At 41.8% G+C, this 15,680-nt stretch overlaps 1 protein-coding gene across 3 annotated transcripts in view; it reads left to right on the top strand.

Moving 5' to 3' along the window:
* The first annotated feature begins 2,250 nt into the window (after nt 1-2,250).
* The window catches only part of AIFM1 (apoptosis inducing factor mitochondria associated 1), a 36,195-nt gene continuing 22,765 nt past the window's right edge, over nt 2,251-15,680 (top strand). The window contains exons 1-2 of one of the 3 annotated variants that reach the window (XM_034949662.3): nt 2,251-2,588; nt 11,508-11,650. In XM_034949662.3, the coding sequence (XP_034805553.1) occupies nt 2,483-2,588; nt 11,508-11,650 (249 nt within the window). In that variant the 5' untranslated portion in view covers nt 2,251-2,482. Of the gene's footprint in view, nt 2,589-11,507; nt 11,651-12,824; nt 12,956-15,680 lie in introns of all 3 variants that reach the window. The other 2 variants (XM_034949665.3, XM_034949664.3) reach the window with 2 other exon arrangements.

Genomic DNA, 15,680 nt, shown 5'->3' with positions numbered 1-15,680 from the left:
AATCACTGCTCACTGCAGTCTCGATCTCCTGGGCTCAAGTGATCCTCCCATCTCAGCCTCCTGAGTAGCTGGAACCACAGGCACATACCACCACGCCTGGCTAATTTAAAAAAAAAATGGTAGAGATGAGGTCTCATTATGTGCTCAGGCTGGTCTGGAACTCCTGGCCTCAAACAATCTTCCCACTCGTCCTCCCAAAGTACTGGGATTACAGGCATGAGCCACTGCACCCGGCCCTGTAATTTCATTCTCTATCTCCATTCCACCAAAAAAAAAAAAAAAAAAAAAAAGTAACTTCATTACCTCCAAAGTTAGGGCCCAACTCTTGCCAGTTCAAATCTGGCCCCCCACCATACTTGCCTGTCTTTATCACTACTTCTTTATTTTTTTCTTTTTGGAGACAGAGTCTTGCTCCATCATCCAGGCTGGAGTGCAGTGGCACAATCTTGGCTCACTGCAGCCTCCACCTGGCAGGTTCAAGCGAGTCTCCTGCCTCAGTCTCCCTAGTAGCTGGGATTACAGGTGCATGCCATGGCGCCCGGCTAATTTTTGGATTTTTTGTAGAGACGGGGTTTCACCATGTTGGCCAGACTGGTCTTAAACTCCTGACCTAAAGTGATTCACCCGCCTAGGCCTCCCAAAGTGCTGGGATTACAGGCATGAGCCACGGAGCCTGACCACATCAATACTTCTTAGTATGTACTCTCTATCATTGTCCCCCGAAAATGTGCTGGGTTTTGGTTTTTTAAAACAGTTCCAAGCCTTTTCATTTAACAAACAGCATGGTGCTTCCTCTAAGACACTTTACAAATATTAGCTCATTTAGTCTTCCAAACACCCTCCTGAGATTTGTAGATGAGGAAAATGAGGCACAATTAAGTGACTTGCCCAGGTGGCAGAGCCAGGATTCAATGTGGGTTGGTCTGGATCCAAGGTCAACATGTTTAACAATGAAAAATGTTATCTTTGGTCCGAAAGTATTCACCATCTGAAATATCAATCCTTTTCCTCCACTGTTTGAATTTTACTACTCATCCTTCAAGACACAACTCAAATAACTTCTTATATGAAGTTCTACCATAGCGATTCCATCCCATAGTCTTCTCTCTTGCTCTGTCCGGCACTACACCAGATATTATTTCAATGACCGGTATATGTCATCTCCCCAACTAGACAGTGGCCACTTCCTATATAGATGCTACGTCCAAATAAACCCATTGTAAACTGAAAATATCGTAAGTCGAAACTGCATTTAATACCCTGATAAACCCATCATAAAGTCAAAAAACCGTAAGTTGAACCATGCTTAAGTCCAGATGCTCCTCGACTGACATGGGGTTAGGTCTCATTAAACCCATCATAAAGTCGAAAAATTGTAAGTCGAACCATTGTGAGGGGTAAGTCGGGGACCATCCGTACTTTTCATACCCAACAGAGCCCCTTTTATAGTACAATCCAAGAGGTAAGTGCTCAATAAATACTTGTTAAATGAATATGCAAGCTGAATCTTTGAAACAGGCACATTGTATGTTCTGCATGCAGCCAAAACATTATTTCCAATTTAGCTTATATCTGGCAGAGTCAAAACACTTATTTACACTCAGCCCCTCACCCTACTCCCATAACTGAAAGTTCTGCTTAGAAGACTTCTCTTCCCAGAAAGTCCGAGAAGCACGAACGCTTTTTGCTAACATCCTGCTCCCAAGCACGGAAACCACAGCAGGAGACTGTGTGTATCTGTAGCACCTGGTATACAGCATCTAGGACACACAACTGAACTAATAAATAAAGGTGACAGGCGGGAAGAAGAGCGCAGAATTACTTGTCCAGGAAACGGGTTGGGTGGGAAAGAGCCGGCAACTGGTAAAAGATGGAAGTACACGCCGGATCTGGGAAGCCAGGTTCCGCGCCTCGGACTCATGGAAAAACTGGATCTGGATCACTGCAAAAGAATCAGGAAGGCTTCGGTATCAAGTAACTGGTGTCCTAAAACCAAAAAACAAAGTGCGATGCCGGGGCTACGCTGTTGTGAGATGCTGTTATCAGTTCCCGTCACCAACACAGCGGCAGCACCAGGCACAACCGCCAATCAAAGCGGCCCCACGAGTCCCTCCTTGAACAGGTTCCTTAACTCGTTCAGTCCAACACTGTGCCACAAACTCGCGAAAACCGGCTACCTAGAGCCAGCGTCTTTGCAACCTTGCGGCCAGCTAGTGCATGCGCAAATCCTCTCGCCGTGCGGACCAATCGCAATGCGGCAGCGAGTGCTACGCCTGCGCAGTAGGCCTCCGGTCGCCGTTCCCCTTCCCCGGCTCTAGCAGGCCGGCTTCTCTGTCCAATGCCCACCCGGAGCTGGGAGGAGGAGTCTGCGTAATGTGCGTGTGAAGAGACTGGGGGAGCTGGCCGGGGCTCGCGGTGTTTGACCCGTCGGTCGTGCGTGAGAGGAAAGGGAAGGAGGAGGTCCCGAATAGCGGTCGCCGAAATGTTCCGGTGTGGAGGCCTGGCGGCGGGTGCTTTGAAGCAGAAGCTGGTGCCCTTAGTGCGGACCGTGTGCGTCCGAAGCCCGAGGCAGAGGAACCGGCTCCCAGGTGACTGACCCATTCCAGGCAACCTCCAAGTCCGAGGGCCTGGCGCCTTAGGCTCCCTGTGCCTTGCAGCCCTCTACCCCCGCGTCCCCGCGAGAAACTTAACACATAGTCACGTGAATTCCAAATTGGCAGACTCCGAACCCTGAGTCTTGCAAGCGGAGGAATTGGCTCAGCCATGCCGACCTGACCTTCAAGAGATTTGAACCCAGTAGTCGGCTTGAGGCCTTTTCCCGGGAGCGTTTGCTGTTCAGGGATCCCAGAACAACTGGCTGTCGGCGCCTCCCCGGCATCCCCACCCCCCACCCCCCTTTTTAGAGCAATGAGGTCAAGTAGACTTTGTCATTTACCGATTGAGACTTTAAACAGGACGTTTAAGCCCTACGCCTAAGTTTCTTGTGTAAATGAGGGTGTTATCTGCTCAGCCTTCCAAACCACAGATGAGATCCATGGATTTGAATGCCCAGTGAAACAGAAACGGTGCAGGGCAAGTAAGGAGTCGGTTGGTTGTGTACCAGACACCCAGAGAATTGGCCCAGACTTAATTGGAGATGCCTGAGCCGTGTACTTCTTGGTGGTCTTTAAGGCTTCAAAGAAACAGTTTGCAGAACGCATTGTATTTTGTTCTCCATTAAGTTGTTTCATCAAATTTTAGAGCTGGAAGGGATTTTGTGGTAAAGGTCAACCCACTCATTTTATAGATAATAAACTGAGGCACAGAGAGGTGAAATTACTTGCCAAAGGTCACATAGTTAATTAATAGGTAGAGCTAAGGATAGTTTGCTAGCCTCCAGGTCCTTAATCCCTTCGCTGCAACTCCATACTGCTTCCTAAAGTTGACCTCAAAAAGTTAAGAATGAATTCGGGTCTCTTCCCAGTAATTAGCCCATTGTACATCAGATATCCGTGAATTTATCTGAGCATGGCTTGAGCCTGCTTCTTTTCGTACTGCGTTACTTCATGGGGGCAATGAATGATCCACCTGTAGGAGTTGCTTTGAAAAAAAAATCAGTAATCCTTCAATGTCCACCCCTAGGGCATTTGCAATGTCAGAAGTTATCCTTGAAGCTTTTACAATACAGAAACACCTGGGTGCTTTAAAAATAAAAAGTGGAAAATATTTTCCTTGGGTTATTAGGGTCTTTGCAAATGTGCATTTGAACAGTTTTTCCAGTTGCTATGCACAATGAAAATGTTTCCTGATAGGTGTATTTGAGTTATGTCCTGGGACATACTGCTCTTGGAACTTAAAACCTCTGCTTAGCTTTTAAACTAATGCCTTATCAATGGATGTCATCTTTGAGGGTTTTGTGTATTGAAATGATGGTGCTCTGTGCTTGTTGCACAGAAATTGAGATAACCTGAATTTTTTTTTTTTTTTTTTTTTTTGAGACGGAGTCTCGCTTTGTCGCCCAGGCTGGAGTGCAGTGGCGCGATCTCGGCTCACTGCAATCTCCGCCTCCCGGATTCACGCCATTCTTCTGCCTCAGCCTCCAGAGTAGCTGGGACTACAGGCACCCGCCACCACGCCTGCTAATTTTTTTTTTTTTTTGTATTTTTAGTAGAGACAAGGTTTCACCATGTTAACCAGGATGGTCTCGATCTCCTGACCTCGTGATCCGCCCACCTCGGCCTCCCAAAGTGCTGGGATTACAGGCGTGAGCCACCGCGCCCGGCGATAACCTGAATTTTTTCATCCACACTGGCCTTTCAGACTTTGAGTAGTTGTTTTGCTTAAGTCTCACAACTTTTACCAGCATTCTAAAGTCTGACCAAAAGTTCTCATCAATTAAATATGCATTTGCAAAGTTAAGTTGATTTATTAGACATTGGAAAGTGGTTGGTGTTGTTAGAACTACTGAAAAATACAGACTCAAATGGTTTTTTCCACTGCATGTCTTTGTTTGAAGGCAGTCTACTGTAGAATATATTCGGACTTCCTGACATATCCATCCATCTCTTTGCATACACTTGTTCTTTGTCCTTTGGCCGTGCACCAAAGTATGACATCATCTGCCTTTAAAAATGGGTGAGGGTAGTGTTAAATTTTCAAAAAGAAGTTCTGATACTCTCATTTTAGGAATTAACTCTGTTTTGTGGCTTGATTCCTAACTGCTTTTAATCTGATTTCTTTTTCATGTAGTAGCATCTACCGTGTGTTTTTGCACAGGTGGGAAAGAGCAAGGTTCGTTTATACACCATTTCTCCCTCCACCTTACCTTTAAACTTTTTTTTTTTTTGAGACGGAGTCCCGCTCAGTTTCCCAGAGTGCAGTGGCACGATCTTGGCTCACTGCAACCTCTGCCTGCTGGGTTCCAGCAATTCTCCTGCGTCAGCCTCCCAAGTAGCTGGGACTACAGGCATGCACCACCACACCGGGCTAATTTTTTGTATTTTTAGTAGAGACGGGGTTTCACCATGCTGGCCAGGCTGGTCTCAAACTCCTGACCTTGTGATCCACCTGCTTCAGCCTCCCAAACCTTTAAACTTTAAACCTGCCTTGCAACTATCTCGTTGACATCTGTCACCATTGTCAGGTTCATTTCCATTATGTGTTGCATTCTGCCTTAAAACCATGATGGCTACTATTTGTTTATTTACTTTATTTATTTGGATGCTCTGCCTCCTTCCAGAGATGATTGAAGGTAACTCATAGTCATCACTCTATGTCTGCATTCAGACACAGAGGAGCAGATAGGTTAGATAATAGACATTTTCTGTTCTATAATATTTTGTTTGGTCACCAAACAGTGCTGCCCATGTTATCAAACTGATCACCGACTCCCTGACTTTAGGTTCAAATGTTTGAACATTTTTCTCTATTTGGAATCCTTCTCACCTCTTTAAAAAGGAAACTGAGCTCCTTGTGGGCAAGGATCCTGGCTTCCTGGACACTGCCAAATGTGACTTCGTTTTGAAGCCTAAAAGATGAGTCTTCCCCCGTTGTTTCTGCTGAGACAAGGCTTTGCAGAAGAAATTCTTTGGCAGCTCAGCCCTTTCTGTAACCAGTTAATAAGTTACATTTTCTAGAAATGTTCTAACTTTTTGAGGGAGTTACTGCATGTCTTAGCTTTCTTCTAGATCATGTTTCCAAAAGTTGCCTGGTCATGTGAATCGAGTAGAGGACCAGTTCCTAACCTTCTCCAGGAGATAATTCTGGGAATCTGTATTTTAACAAGCCCCTTGACATTCATATGATCAGGCAAGTTTGGTATATACTGTTTTGGATGAGTAGTGACTCTTCCCCTTCTGTTTTGCTGACGTAAGGATTAAAAAACCAAACTGAGCAATCTGGAGTCTCTTGTGATTTGTATCAAGCTCATTTTCTCATATTCAGAATAGTAGCAGCCATTCTCCTAAATTAAACACTACCTGAGGACATGGATTATGTCCTATTTATTTTTGTGTCCTTAGCATCTTGTACCATCTCTGGCACATGGTAAATTCTCGTGACTGAACCCTAGTACAGCATTGTGAAGGACTTAACTTTGCAGAAGAGAGATTTTATTTTCTGTTATCTAAATAATTTTTCCTTGTGTGTCTTTCATCAGAATGGTTCACGCTGTACTATACTTATTACTACTCTGTTTCTTCTAAAATTCCAGCAAGGGTTGATATTAAAAAATAAAAAAAGGCTGATAGCTAGGCGTGGTGGCTCACGCCTGTAATCCCAGCACTTTGGGATGCCAAGGTGGGCAGATCACTTGAGGTTGGAAGTTCAAGACCAGCCTGACCAACATGGAGAAACCCCGTCTCTACTAAAAATCAAAAATTAGCCAAGCGTGGTGACGCATGCCTGTAATCCCTGCTACTCGGGAGGCTGAGGCAGGAGAATTGCTTGAACCCGGGAAGTGGAGGTTGTGGTGAACCGAGATCACACCACTGCACTCCAGCCTGGACGACAGAGCGAGAATCTGTCTCAAAAAAAAAAAAAAAAAAGGCTGATAAATAGTTGTTGGATTCCTTGTAAAGAATCATTTATCTACAATGGACAGACTATCTAGGCTTGTCCTGTGTTTTTTTTTTTTTTTTCTTCAAACAGAGTCTTACTCTGTCGCCCAGGCTAGAGTGCAGTGACACAATCTCAGCTCACTGCAACCTCTGTCTCCTGGGTTCAAGTGATTCTCCTGCCTCAGCCTCCCGAGTAGCTGGGATTACAGGCACCTGCCACCACGCCCAGCTAATTTTTGTATTTTTAGTAGAGACGGGGTTTCACTGTATTGGCCAGGCTGGTCTCGAACTCCTGACCTCGTGATCCGCCCACCTCGGCCTCCCAAAGTGCTGGGATTACAAGTGTGAGCCACCGCACCTGGCTGTCCTGTGTTTTCTCCATGCTGGAAAAATCAGTTTGACACTCAGGAAACAAGTCTCAAGAACGTATAGATCTCTTAACCATTTAGGATCCCTGGGTGCCTCAATTGTGAAGTTGTGTTTTTGGAAAACGCCTTTTGGGAGTATGGAAAAACAGGAAATCACAAAACCTACAGAAATGAACTTGCTAGTTTAGCTACTGTTCTAATGCTGGTCTATGGTGTTTGAGATTACTCATTTATGATTAAGCAACCCAAAATAAATGGAATCTGGCTAAAGCTTTTTTAAAAAAAAACTCGTTTATTTTTTCATTTTATTTATTTATTTATTTATTTTTAAGTAGAAACGGGGTTTCACCATGTTGGCCTGGCTGGTCTCAAACTCGTGGTCTCAAGTGATCCACCAACCTCGGCCTCCCAGGGTGCTGGGATTACAGATGTGAGCCACCGCGCCTGCCCTGGCTAAAATTTCTTTGCAAAGAATTATTTAAAATGTTCAGTTATCCGGGCACGATGGTGCATGCCTGTAGTCCCAGCTAGTCTGGAGGCTAAGGTGGAAGGATCACTTGAGCCCAGGAGTTTGAGTCTAGTCTGGGCAACATACTGATACCTTTTCATTTAAAAAAAATTTTAATAGTAATAAGAATGTTCAGTCAATATCAATAGAATTAGGAAGAATTTCTATTTCCTTCATTCATTAATTCAACAAATATTTATTGAGCAAACATCTATGTGTCGTCTGGCGCTGTTGCACAGGTCAAACTGGCTTCTTAAGAATGAAATCCTAAGTGTGAGGAAGAAATTGCATTGTATGTGTGGTCTGACTGCAGAAAACCTAAAATAAGTAAACTGCTGCCATGATGAAAAGTCAAGGAGTAAGTTGGCTTTTCCATGTTAGTAAGACAAGTGAAAAGGCATGTTTCAGTTATGATGTAATATTTCCTAAAATTTTGAAGCTATGGGGAGAAAGGTTTGGGAGGAATTTCATAGGGAAAAGAAAATGTGGGGAGGGGGAATGTAAGCAAACAATACTTAGTAGATTTTACAAAATTAAAGTCACTTTGTAGGTATGTAAAAAGTTTTAAAAGTTGGTTTATTAATGAGAGTAGTGTATTACATTTCTTTTCAAGCAGTAGTTTAAATATTAACCAGTTTACTTTTTTTTAAAGTCAATTTACTTTTCCAGCCTGGACAACATGGTGAAACCTCGTATCTACAAAAAATAGAAAAATTAGCTGGGCGTTGGTGGCTCACGCCTGTAGTCCCAGCTACACAGGAGGCTGAGGCTGGTGAATCGCTTGAGCCCAGGAAGCATAGGTTGCAGTGAGCCGAGATTGTGCCACTGCACTCCAGCTTGGGGACAGACTGAGACCCTGTCTCAAAAAAAAAAAAGTCCATTTACTTTTAAATGCTTTTTTCTTTTTTTTTTGGCAAATTGAAACAAAAGCTGCTGAACTTTCCTAAATCTACACTGTTAGTATTATCAGTTTGTGAAAAGCAAGCAGAAGGAGAATAAACATGAGTATGATATTAAAACAAATTTGTTATAATGTCTGTATTTAGGGTCTTCTGGAGGAATAAACAGAATTAAAAAAAGAAAAACAAAAACAAAAAAACATTTATTTTTAGTAAATGAACCAGGGGTAGAGGTGGAGGACAAACTAAATTCATTGAACTAAATCACATGGAACTTTTCCTAACCGGTTTCATTTTCTAAGCTCTGAGAGTTACCACTTTCTACTTCTGATGGTTCATTATTTTTGTAAGCTTCTGAAAATCAAAAGCTTGCCCAGATTGAGATAAGTTTCTGCCCCGCTCACGTTTTTATTTTCATGATTTGTCATTATTTCCAAATCTCAACCATTTTATTTCATGTGGTGATGAAGAGTTCTAAAAGCAGGTAAGAAGAACAGTAAAGAAAAATACATTTCCTTTTCTAAGAGTGTAGATCTAAAGTCTCTTATCTGTAATTCAGAAATTGAAATTGTAGAATGACCAAAATTTAAGACTATCAAGTTTTCATAACTCATTTGCCAGTAAAACCTGACCTGAACTGGAGAGAGGCTACTTTATAATCTTTTTAAAATATCACTTAGCGTGATTGGTCATATTAATATGTTTAACTATGAATTGCTGCCCTTTACCTTGCTAGGTGTCACTATGTGGTATATGCCCCATATACTTAAGACCAGATAATTCAAAGTTCCAAAATATACATGGTCCCCAGGATTTCAGATGAGAGACCACAGATCCACATTGGGCTTGTTTTTACCCGTCTGTGGCCTAACGTTATGAAAGCAAGGGGGAAATTCATTCTCTAATCTCTGCAAGTATACATGGGATGCTACTACCAGTGTCCATTCTGTTTGTCTTTTAAAGCCTAGACAGGACAGGGACATATGTATCAGCCTCTAGACTAAGCTTGTCCAACCTGCAGCCCAACACAAATTTGTAAACTTTCTTAAAACATTATGAGATTTTTTTTGCGATTTTTTTTTTTTTTTAGCTCATCAGCTATGGTTAGTGTTAGTGTATTTTATATGTGGCCCAGGACAATTCTTCTTCTTCCCATGTGGCTCGGGGAAGCCAAAAGAGAGGATATACCTGCTCTAGACAGATGGTTCTCAATGTGTGGTCCCCACCCTAACAGCAGCAGCAGCAACAGCAGCATCCCCTGGGAACTTGTTAGAAATGCACATTCTTGAGCCCCATCCCAGATCTATTGAATCAGAACCTCTGGGCCTGGGGCCTGGCCAGCTTTGTTTTATAAAACCTTCAGGGCATTGGGATACACTCTCAAGTTTGAAAACCACTGCTCTAGATCGGGGTCTGCCAACTACAGCCACAGGCCAAAGCCAGTCAGTCACTTGCTTTTGTATGCCCCAGGAGCCATGAGTGGGTTTTGCATTTTTTTTCTTTTTTCTTTTTCTCTTTTTTTTTCTTTGAAATGGAGTTTCGCTCTCGTTGCCCAGGCTGGAGTGCGATGGCACAATCTCGGCTCACTGCAACCTCCGCCTCCTGGGTTCAAGCTATTCTCCTGCCTCAGCCTCCCGAGTAGCTGGGATTATAGGCATAAGCCACCACGCCCGGCTAATTTTTTGTATTTTTAGTAGAAACAGGGTTTCTCCATGTTGGTCAGGCTGGTCTCTAACTCCCGACCTCAAGTGATTCACCCTCCTCGGCTTTCCAAAGTGCTGGGATTACAGGCGTGAGCCACTGCGCCCGGTCTTTTTTCTTTTCTTTTCTTTTTTTTTTTTTTTTTGAGACGGAGTCTCACTCTGTTGCCAGGCTGGAGTGCAGTGGTGCGATCTCGGCTCACTGCAACCTCTGCCTCCCGGGTTCAAGCGATTCTCCTGCCTCAGCCTCCCGAGTAGCTGGGACTACAAGCGTGCCCCACCACACCTGCCCAGCTAATTTTTAACGGGGTTTCACCATGTTGGCCAGGATGGTCTCGATCTCTTGACCTCGTGATCTGCCCGCCTAGGCCTCCCAAAGTGCTGGGATTACAGGCGTGAGCCACCACGCCTGACCTACATTTTTTAAACGGCTGAAAAAAAAAAGAATTTCGTGACACATGAAAATTATATAAAATTTAAACTTCAGTGTCCATAAAGTTTTATTGGAACATGGCCACATCCATTCATTTATGTATTGTCTTTGGCTGCTTTTATGCAGCATCAGTGGAATTGAGTAGTTGCAGCAGACACCAAATGGCCCAGAAAGCTGAAAATATTTACCATCTGGTTCTTTGCAGAAAAAATTTGCTGCTCTAGGTTGATAGTCAACAAACACGAGGAGTAATCACAGAATAATCAGAGACTGAGACCTTCCTTTATCTGAAAATGTCAGCGTCTCCCTAGAAAAAGAAATCTACAGAACTCTTATATTTCTATGTACAGGTGCTGTTATGATCATCACATCATTACATAGCTCTGCATAGTTTTACGTCAAAATAACCTTTGTATTATTTTGGAGGAGTAAGAGTCAAGGAGTTGCTGGACACTTTACATTTTGTCATTATAAAAAATATTTCATAGTCCAAAATTTTTTAGTTCTTTGGGGGAGAGAAACTCATTAAAATTTTTTTTTCTGATTTTCTTCTGAGCTTTAACATTTCTGTATTCCAGGACACATTACCTTTCATGCAAGATTGAACTGTGTCCTGGTTAGAGTGTTGCGTTTTATTTTGTGCAAGATTGGAACCATCTAGATTACTCCTTAAATGGTTGTTATAATGTCCCAGGTAGCCCATGGTTAACTTTGTATATCTACCTATTCAGTCATCTCTCTGTGTTTACTTAATTTATGGGAAAGACATGAAGGGAGAGGTATTTGATGAACTGTTCATGTTTTTCATGATCTTTTCTGGAAGCTGAAAATTTTCTCACTGGACAGCATTAAATTTTACTCTTAAAAACTTCAGCAACTTAAGAGTGTTCATTCAGCTGTCTGTAGTATTTATATATGCAGTTTTGATGATATTTTTCTTGATCATTTAACGGTGAATATCTGTGGGCAATAAGTCTTGTACAGTGCATTGACATTTAATCATAAATATGTATTAACTATTTTATTTTTGTATGTGTGTGTCTTAATAAATTATGTTTCTTAGGCAACTTGTTCCAGCGATGGCATGTTCCTCTAGAACTCCAGATGACAAGACAAATGGCTAGCTCTGGTGCATCAGGGGGCAAAATCGATAATTCTGTGTTAGTCCTTATTGTGGGCTTATCAACAGTAGGAGCTGGTGCCTATGTAAGTAGAAAAGCAGCGTGTATAAAGAAGCTGCCAAACAGCTCCCATTAATAGACTCGATAGTATTCTGCTTTAAAACTTTTGCAACTAATTCCCCTTTCTCCTTTTGGAAAAATTTTCAAAAAGCTTTCTCTTAAGTGCCTGCTGCCTAATATCTTATGGGAGCCAATTCTGGAATGACTGAAATTTAATCTCATGTTGATTGATTTCTGCTCTTTTCACTTGTCTTTTTCTTCTTTACTTGAAAGCCACTGTGTTTTCCTAGATTCGAGTAACCCACAAAATTGTACCTGTTTTCTTGGATGTCACACACTAACCTGTGAATAAAGTCAAAATCCATTGCAGCTCCTTAGCACAATATTTGATTTTGACCTATTTGTCAGACATTTTATTTCCTCAGCTTGAGGTTCACATTAAAAAAACAACAGCCTTCAATCAAAAATATTAAGTGTTCCTAAAAGGAAAGCTATCCCTGAATCTCACCCAAAGACTAAATTACAGAAGCAGGGCTAGTATCACTGATTTTAGAATGGAGTTTGTTTGAGGTGAGAAATATGGTGTTTAATTGCTATGTAGCATTAGCACCATTATATCTCCTTAAATGAACTCCGATCAGCTTAGCAGGTCACAGAGGAATTATTTTGTGGGTGTTTTTTTCCTAACTTGGCAGGGTTTACTGTGACTAAGCCGATCAGTCTAAAGTTGGATCCTGTAAGGTTGAGTGAACCAACTTAGATAACACCTAGTAACACCCTTGATTGAAGGAAGCTGTTTGTTTTACTTAAGCCATTACAAGTTTAGGGGTTTTTTTCTACATTGGTAAGACAATGAATTTATCTTTGTTCCTTGGTTGCTAGCTTAAAGAAAGGGACATGAAAATTATTTGAAGCTACCTATATCCTCATCCCCTGATGTGACTCCCAAACGGACAAGAAAAGTAGATAGTTCTTGCCTATTGTGAGTCAGATCAGAGTAAGAAATAGGCGAGAGCTGTCTGATAATGTGGTTTGATGAAATACACATTCTGCAATCCTGGAGCAGCATTTTTTTCTTTTTCCTTTTTTAGCACAGGGTAACCAAAACTGCTTCTCTGCCTTTGTATTGAATGTTTCTTCATTAATACTTAGTACTCTGTTTCCTTTTGTTTCTCTCTTGGCCTTATCTTTACCTACAGTTGTGCAGTCTCATCACCTAGGATCCCCTTCTAGATCACTAGCATCTACAGGTGCTTCTGGGAAAGATGGCAGCAACCTAGTGTACTTCTTAATTGTAGGAGCAACAGTCACTGGGGCAGGAGTTTATTATGTAAGATGCTTACACTAAAACATATTTTGGGGTAGGGTGGGTGAGCCCATGGCACTAATGAAAACTTGATACATTAGAATATAGTAAAATATTCACAGCATGTGCTTTCTCTAGGTGTTTATTAAAGGGACATTGTCAGTCACTAGAGAGTCCTCAAATCTCATTCTTCAAACTGTTGAAGTCCTACCAGATATAGCTAAAGCCACAAGTCTAATGATGATCACAAATCCTCATCATTAACTCTTTCTTTGAAACTTTTGCCAATTTTATAATGATTTTGTATGATACCAAATTATATTGTGCTTTAGTGCTGCATATCTAACAAGACAGTCTCAGAGTAAATGTTAAATAAGCAAATAAAGGTAATGTGAGCATCATCCATTTTTGAATCATTTTAGGTAAAATGTAATGTTTGTGTTTTGTGGGAAACGATCAACCAGACTTTGACTATGAAAAGGCATTTTATTGAATGCTTCTGAGGAGATCCAAAAAGCCATAGAAACTGCAATATTCTCCCCATTCACCTTTCCACCCACAGCCTCTATTTCAAAGTAAATTCATTTGGCAGTGTCCCTTTGTAATCTCTAATTTGGTCAAACTAGTGGCTGAAGCGGTACAAGCTAACACATTCATGTAGATTGCTTTCTGTAATGCCTCTCATTCGTAATTCAGATACTACCCTCTGAGCCTTACTTTTTGCATTTCATATCTCTCAACTTTTCCCATCAGTTCCACCCCATTCATTCAAAAATAGATTTAAAGCCTTTGTGTTCAGTATGTTGGTAACAATTTAAACCTGATAAATTCCTGGTCCGTGTTGCTGTGCCAGAGTTGGATGGCCTCCACAGAGTTGACCATGCAAATTTTCTTGATGCCAAGCTACAAGACAGGGCTGGTCACTGTTCCTTTCTCCTGCCTTAGAAATATCTAAGAAGCACAAGTTCCTCTCAAGTCATTCATTTAAATGCCTCATTGTACTCTGTGTTTATCCAACACTGGTAATAATAAAGCTACCGTATTATAAAGTGGTTCCAGGTTAAATGATAAGCTTTTGTCTGCCTACAACTGTTATTGAACTGTTATGTACAGTTTTGTTTTAGGTTCTAAATTATTGAAAACTTGATCTGAGGTGGCTTAGTTTTTTTGTCCGAAATTGGTATTAGTCTCAAGAGAACTATGAACTTAAAATCAGTGTTCAGATTTGATGAGATATAGCTGTAAGTTGTTGAACGTTTGTATTAGTTTCTTGGGCTGCCATAACAAAACACCACGGACTGAGTGGCTTAAACAACAGAGGTTTATTTTCTCATAGTTCTGAAGGCTGGAAAGGCCAAGATCAAGGTCACACAGGGTTCAGTTTCTGGTGAGGGCTCTCTTCTTAGCTTTCAGACAGCCTACCCTCTTGCTGTGTCCTCACATGGTTTTGCGGGGTGGGGGACGGAGAGGGAGAAAGAGTGAGCAAGGGAACTCCGGTGTCTTCCCCTTCCTGTATGAGCTCCAGCTCTATCTGATTAGGGCCCCACCCTTAAGACTTCATTCAATCATTATCACCTCCCCAATGCCCCATTGCCAAATACCATCACATAGGGGGTTAAGGCTTCAATATAGGAATAGGAAACATTCAGTCCATAACAGTGAATAGCGTTTCTTCGTAACTTTTTTCTCTCATTTGAAGAAATGTTCCTAACTTAAGTATAACTATTACTTTGGCAATTCCTGTATTGGGAGCTCTTTACCTCCCTCCTACTTTACCCTCCAAAAAAAGGGAGTAAACTGCCGATTTTTTTTTTTTTTTTTTGAAACGGAGTCTCTCTGTGTCGCCCAGGCTGGAGTGCAGTGGCGCGATCTCGGCTAACTGAAACGTCCGCCTCCCGGGTTCATGCCATTTTCCTGCCTCAGCCTCCCGAGGAGTAGCTGGGACTACAGGCGCCTGCCACCATGCCCGGCTAATTTTTTTTTTTTTTTTTTGTATTTTTAGTAGAGACGGGGTTTCACCGTGTTAGCCAGAATGGTCTCCATCTCCTGACCTCAGGTGATCCACCCGCCTCGGCCTCCCAAAGTGCTGGGATTACAGGCGTGAGCCACCGTGCCCAGCCTAAACTGTCGACTTTTAAAAATTTTTACCATGATCTGCAGTGAGAAATACATTTCTTTTACAACCCATTTTATGACTACAAATACATAAAACAGAAACAAAGCTTCAAAAACTACTCTTACTAGGTATCATACACTTACTCTAGCTTCTGTTCTCTTCTATTTGTGTTTGCGTCTAATGCTGGTTGCAGCCTACTAAATTGACTTCACAGCCCACTAATGGCATGCAACCACAGTTTGAAAAACACTGATTTCAACAGTGCTTCTGCTGCTCGGATTGTAAATATGAACTTCTGATTCGCATTGATGTGAGAGTTTTTCCTCTTTTTGCTGGTAACTTTCCCTAGGACCTGAGGCAGATTCCCAAATCTCAGTCCTCTATTTTTTGTTGGTGGGCAGAGCCAAAGTGGCCTTTAGAATATTTAATGAGATTTAGTATTTGGGCCCTTTGCTATTGTTAAGCTATAGGATTGCATTGCCTCACTCAGAAAATGACCTGTTTCCTTTCAAATCCCATTAAGTTGAATAAATGCCACCATATTCATCTGTTTAGAAAAGTTGTCTTCACTAATATTTTTCATAAATTTGTAGTCTTTCTTAACCTGACATGTATTCATGTCATTAATTGGAA

This window comes from Pan paniscus, chromosome X (assembly GCF_029289425.2).
Source record: "Pan paniscus chromosome X, NHGRI_mPanPan1-v2.0_pri, whole genome shotgun sequence".
In the NCBI taxonomy this organism is placed as follows: domain Eukaryota; kingdom Metazoa; phylum Chordata; class Mammalia; order Primates; family Hominidae; genus Pan; species Pan paniscus.
Note: the sequence above shows the minus strand (reverse complement) of the source record. Positions and strands in the feature narration are given on the sequence as shown.